The sequence below is a fragment of the Asparagus officinalis genome, chromosome 7 (genome assembly GCF_001876935.1).
Source record: "Asparagus officinalis chromosome 7, Aspof.V1, whole genome shotgun sequence".
NCBI classification, from domain to species: domain Eukaryota; kingdom Viridiplantae; phylum Streptophyta; class Magnoliopsida; order Asparagales; family Asparagaceae; genus Asparagus; species Asparagus officinalis.
Genome location: NC_033800.1, coordinates 74,684,621 through 74,690,834, shown reverse-complemented (window position 1 = coordinate 74,690,834; position 6,214 = coordinate 74,684,621). Strand labels below are relative to the sequence as shown.

The window sequence follows — 6,214 nt, the reverse complement described above, 5'->3', positions numbered from 1 at the left end:
TCAAGTAAGACACACATGATGATGGGTCATGTAAGGTGCTTTCATTGGAAATTTTGCTCCGGCTAAAAAATAGATATTATTGTCACTGTGTCTCGCTTTATATATTTTGTCATCACTAAAGTAAAAAAATATACCAAGCTAATACTTAGAATCAACAAAATATACTAATTAATTAGGTAACCTAGCCATTCTTAATGCAAGAGAAATTTGGGAGGCAAGTAGCTCATTATCTTGACCCACAATATAACAACCTCAGAGTCTTCATTTATTTTTAGTAAAATTCGACATCATCGAAGACAAGGTACACGCATATAGTTGTCTATGTTACCTAGAAACCTAGTAGTTGTCCCATAAAGTCATGACAACTTCATGGCCCATAATATTACACCATGAAAACTCATGCTAATTAACTATAAAAACACGTGTGACGTATCTCCTTGTATCATGCGTTACATGGGGGGTTCACTTGGAGGGCTAGATGCAACAAACACTTCACCGGAAGTTGGTCCCGCGGGGGCAAGAGCTAAGCCGGAGCTTCGAATCTCAGCCATGGCACGTCGAGGATTTGCTTGTCGCGCTTCGCATAATTTTGGAAGAAACACCCCTGTTACCATAACAAAATTGACAATATGAGGCACACAAAAAACACTATGTAATTACTTACAATATTAATTATTTCAATTCCAAATCTCGGTATTTAATTATGGATGTATACACGATCCGTACGTGTTATAAGAGTGCAAAAACACTTATTTTTATCTACCTAAAACATTTTATCAGTGTTTACGTTTTTAGAACTTAGAAGATAGAGATTTAGACGGGGGCTTCATCTTTAAAATTTGGCACCAATTAATTTTAGGCGTTAATTTGGTTTGTTTTTCAGTTAAGTTGAAGAAACCATGTAATTTGTTGTGACGTGATTCCCATGTGACTTCCTGACGTTGAAAGAAATAGTTTCATTAGAGTTCATGGGACACAAGTGCTAATAGAATAGTTAATTTAGAAGATATAAGTGATTGCACCTTCTGCAGCGGCGAGATTAAAGTAGAGATGGAGGATGTTAGGACACCCTCCTGAACACTGAGCAGAGCATAGCTTCTCTGTGAATCGAGCCTCCAGCAATGAATCCGATGAGATCCCCAGGGAGGTCCGATCGAGCCCACAAGCTTCAACGCACTCATCCTTCTCAATCCAGCCTCTGAATCTCTTTGCTTCGATTTCTGAAGCACGGCACACGTGCTTCTCACGCCCTCCTCTCTGCGCGTGCTTTTCGAGCACGCAACGCATGCCTGACGATGAGACGGAGTATGCGCACGTGCTCTGGTCTAACTTCTCACACACGACCTCACCTGCAAATGAAAGAACTAAAGGTAGTTGGAACATGAACATGAATATGAATATATGCATTTTCTCAGACTTCCGAATGCAAGCAGGGTGTTTTGAGCCATAACAGAAGGATATTGGAAACTTCAGAGTTATTCCCCTGCCACGTTTAAACTTAATAGACAAGGCGTTAAGGACTTACCAAGAGCGCATGATGCATAGGAGAAGAAAAGGATAAGGAAGAAGGTGAAGTAGGATGTGGGGTTAGATTTGGAGGATGTAGCCATGGCCTGTGTATGGTATAACTTCGCTACTTATTCTTTTAGTGCAAGTGTTTCTTGGGGGGGAATTTATAGAAGCGAAGTTACGGAAGTATGATTTTGCACTCAAAAGATTTGTAAGTTTTTTCCACGGCACAGTACTCTTTAATTTCCTAGCGGAGGTTACACTTCCAAATTATGCTGGAAACTTTAGAAACTAAAGACTTTCTTGGTCTGAATGAGCAGCCGTGATTTGCGGTACAAATTAGTTGGCAGTTACTTTTGCGTGTTGATTAATTAGTGGCAAGACTCCGGGCTTTTTGGGCTTATAAGTGAGGTGTAGATTTCAATGTTGAATTTGGATTGTGGTTATAACTGTATTGACCGATGATCATATGTTGGTTAGCTTGATAATTACACGATCATGGGTCTTAAATTTGATTTGTGACGAAAAGATGAGTTGAAGACATGTCATCAATATTATGAGGGAAACTATTTTCTCTAAGTTGGCTAAGTCCTTGGCATCGCTCCAAATTTTTGTTATTTTAATGATGTTAGAATTAATATAAAACTATAATCATTGATCTTTACCATAACTTCAGAGTTTTTGTGTAATGGTTAGAGGAACTAAATTTAAGATGGTATCAGAGCAACTCAGGTTCACATCCCACCGGCCACGAATTAAATACGGATTTTCTAAAAATTGACATCGCTACGTGAGTCCAGGTTTCGACCCATAAAAAATGACGCTCGACCTGCGGGGCAGAATTAATATAAAACTATAATGTTTGATCATCACAATTACTTCGGAGTTTTAGTGTAATGGTTAGAGGAACTAAATTTAAGAAATGAGAATGGAGGGAATAAATTATACTAGCTAAGAGTATATTTATTTCATGATAAGTTTATTTATGGATTTTGGGTAATTTGTCGGTATCTGATTGAACTCTAATAAGCAAAGAGGAAGAAGAACTGATATTTCTGAGGGGCTCCGGTAATGGGTAGGTGGTTTTGCTTTTGTTTTCAGTGCATTTTCTCAAGGAGAATGATCCTCCTTATATAGGGGCTTAACCCATCATCTCTACCGCTCAGATCCGCCCCCATGAGAGATTTTCTCTCAACCACCCATGATTCACGTTCTCCACCATTCTCTCAACAGAGAAACAATGGTTGATTTGGTCATCAATGACCAAGTCAAGCTAACATCTCCCACTTGACCAAATTAACCAAGTGACATGCCTCCCACTATCCGTGAGATCGGATGTTTCTGCTTACCATTACTCCCACTATCCGTAGAGAGTAACTCTTATTTCATTATTCATGAAATTTTACTTGGACTTATTTATTCCTAAGTCCCATCAAACTTACATGTTTGATAAAAGATTCCGCTGGTATTCCTTTTGTCAAAGGATCAGCAATCATATCTGTAGTAGGGATATAAGTCACTTTGACTTCTCCCTTTTCTACAATATCTCGAATATAGTGATACTGGATCTCAATATGTTTTCCTTTGGAGCTATTCGCGCCACTATTGATTAAGCTAATTGCTGCTTGATTATCACAATAAATATCAATAGGTCCTTCTAACAAATTGAGATCAAGATCAATCAAAAACCGTCTTATCCAAACAGCATGTGTAGTTGCCATACTGCAAGCTATATATTCAGCTTCTTGCGTATATCTAGCAACACACCCTTGTTTCTTGCTACTCCAAGAAACAGCTCCTCCTCCAAAGATAAATAAGTGTCCCGAAGTGGACTTTCCATCATCTTTATCACCTCCGAAATCAGCATCGGAATAACCGAGGAGTTCAAGTGAATCAGCTTGATAAACTAATCTATGAGTCAATGTACCTCTGATATACTTCATAATCCTTTTAACAGCTTCCCAATGTGCTGGTCCTGGATTACTTTGATATCTACTGACTAGACTCACAGCATAAGCTATATCAGGTCTGGTGCACAACATTGCATACATCAAGCTTCCAATTGCTTGAGCATAAGGAACATCTAATGGCTTCTGCCCCTCTCCAGGGCTTTGCTCTTTACATAATCTCTTTCCCATAACCAACGGAGTTGGTGCCGGATTGGAATTCTCCATTCCAAACCTTTTAAGAACTGATCTTAAATATTTTTCTTGGTTTAAACTTAGCATTCTAGACTTTCTATCTCGAATTATTTGAATTCCAAGAATATATGATGCATCTCCCATGTCTTTCATCTCAAACTTTTCGCTGAGATCTGCCTTGGTTTTATTCAACATTTCTATGTCATTTCCAGCGAGCAATATATCATCCACATATAAGGATAATATAGTAAACTTGCTCCCACTTTTCAAGACATATACACAATTATCTAATTTATTTTGAATAAAACCAAGTTTAGTAACTGCATCATGAAATTTGAGATACCATTGTCTAGAAGACTGTTTTAAACCATATAGAGATTTCATTAATTTGTAAACTTTATGTTCCTGTTCTTTCACCTGAAAACCTTCAGGTTGTTGCATATATATTGCTTCCTTCAACTCTCCGTTAAGGAATGCAGTTTTAACATCCATTTGGAATAACTCCAAATCAAGATATGCAACAATAGCCAAAATAATTCTAATGGATGCAAATTTAGCTACAGGAGAATACGTCTCCTGAAAATCTATTCCTGCCTTCTGGTTATAACCTTTGGCAACTAACCGTGCTTTGAATTTATCAATAGATCCATCAACACGATATTTCTTTTTGAGCACCCATTTGCATCCTATGGCTTTCCTATTTTCTGGTAGATCACATAACTCCCATACCTTATTCTTTTCTATGGAATCAAGTTCTTCTCTCATAGATTCTAGCCATGAAGCTGATTCATGCGATTTCATCGCATCAGAAAAAGTTAAGGGATCTTGTTCTTCTATATTTGTATCTACCGAAAAACAGGATGACTCACATGAATACAAATAGTAATCATCCATCCATGAAGGTTGTGTTCTTGGTCTTTTGTTGCCTACAACCGGTTGATTAGGTACATTATTTTCCATAGGTATTTCATCATTTTCAAGGTTAGGTTCATTCACAATATCAGGGTCATTAGTGGGAACAACACTGTAATAATCATCATCTATTACAGTTAGAGGTTCTGTTTCCTCTTGAACTTGTTCCTCTTCCTCTAGATTCTCTAGAAATGTAGCATCTCTGCTTTCAATGACACCTTTTTCTTTATTGTAGAACTTATAACCTTTTGACTTTTCTGAATACCCTATGAATCTACACTTTATTGTTTTAAAATCCAACTTATCTCTAAGTTGACATGGAATGAGAACATGGGCTATAGATCCCCACTTCCTGAGATGACTCAAGTTCTTCGGCATAAAGAAGGAGAGTTCGAGAGATCCGAAGCCCGTTTCCTCCGTTCCTTGAGATTAGGCTTGGTCTTAATCTCGAGAAGAGCCCTGATTTCGCTTGGTCGATTTCAGCGCTTCAAATCAAATACTTCCTCGGCGAAGGCGAAGCTCTGCCAAATTTTTCATCAAGGCTTGGTCCTAATCTCGAGAAGAGTTGTGATTTTGCTTGGTCGATCTCAGCGCTTCAAATCAAATACTTCATTGGTGAAGACGAAGTTCTGCCAAATTTTTCATCAACCGGATCCAGATCAAAGGCGGTCCATGGATAAACCCCGGCACAGGCAAAGATCCCACGCAAGCAGAAGACCGATAAACGATCTCCCTGCGTTTGTTTGATAAAGTTGTAAACTTGTTTTATTTTCATTGTGTAAGGAGATCTTATAAAAAGATCAACTTTTTAAACTTGTTTTATTTTCATTGTATAAGGAGATCTTATAAAAAGATCAACTTTTTTTATTTTATTCGAGTTTATTGTAATGACTAAAGTTGTAATAGATTCGATCACAATGAATACAATAATTTTCGACGCAAACAAACGGGCGACCACAGTGGGAGCCACCAGCTTCGCTGCCAGAGCTTCGACCAACTGAAGTTCGAGGAATATCTGTCGTCCTCCTCCTCCAGATCCTCCGCCTCTCGCAAGCGAAGGAAGATCAACGCCCCCGTTGTTGCGGTAGCTGAACCTTGCAACGCCCTTCCGGCCTCCAATGAGTCCGGATCTGCAGATCTGAACTCCTCCTCAATCAAGGAGTTGAGTACAGAAGGCGCGCCTATTTTATCAAAGAGAACTCGTCAAAGGCAGCGCCAACGCTGTGCACGCCAACTCGCTAGAGCCTTGGAGTCAATTGACGGGATTCGTTATGAGGCGGATCTGAAAATTAGGCAACGCCAAGCACCCCAACAGCGGACAGATGTCCTCCCCTCCAAATCAATAACAAATGAATGGATCCAAATCAAAAAGATCCGTTCAACTCTGGAGGAGCGAATTCAAAAGCGCTGCGCGCTTGCGCGCACGCGAATTCTTGTGCAAAAAGCACAAAAGATGCAGAAGAAGGACATAGCTAAGAAACAACCAAGACTGCATCAAACTTAGAGGCCAAAATCCAAAACGGCAGCCGAAAAGATCGAGAATCGCGGGTCACTTCAATCCGACCCGCTAATTTGCAGGTCACTTCAATCCGACCCGCCAATACAGAGGGAAGAAGTGGAAAAGAAGCCACCAAAACTGCACAAAGTTTGGA

At 39.3% G+C, this 6,214-nt stretch overlaps 1 protein-coding gene across 1 annotated transcript; it reads right to left on the bottom strand.

Annotated features, from left to right (window-relative positions):
• Nucleotides 245-1,670, bottom strand: LOC109849443. Its single transcript, XM_020419273.1, has 3 exons — nucleotides 1,526-1,670; nucleotides 1,023-1,349; nucleotides 245-604 (listed from the first exon to the last, which is right to left on the bottom strand). The coding sequence occupies exons 1-3, from the start codon at nucleotides 1,608-1,610 to the stop codon at nucleotides 450-452; spliced, it is 567 nt and encodes a 188-aa protein (XP_020274862.1). The 5' UTR covers nucleotides 1,611-1,670; the 3' UTR covers nucleotides 245-449.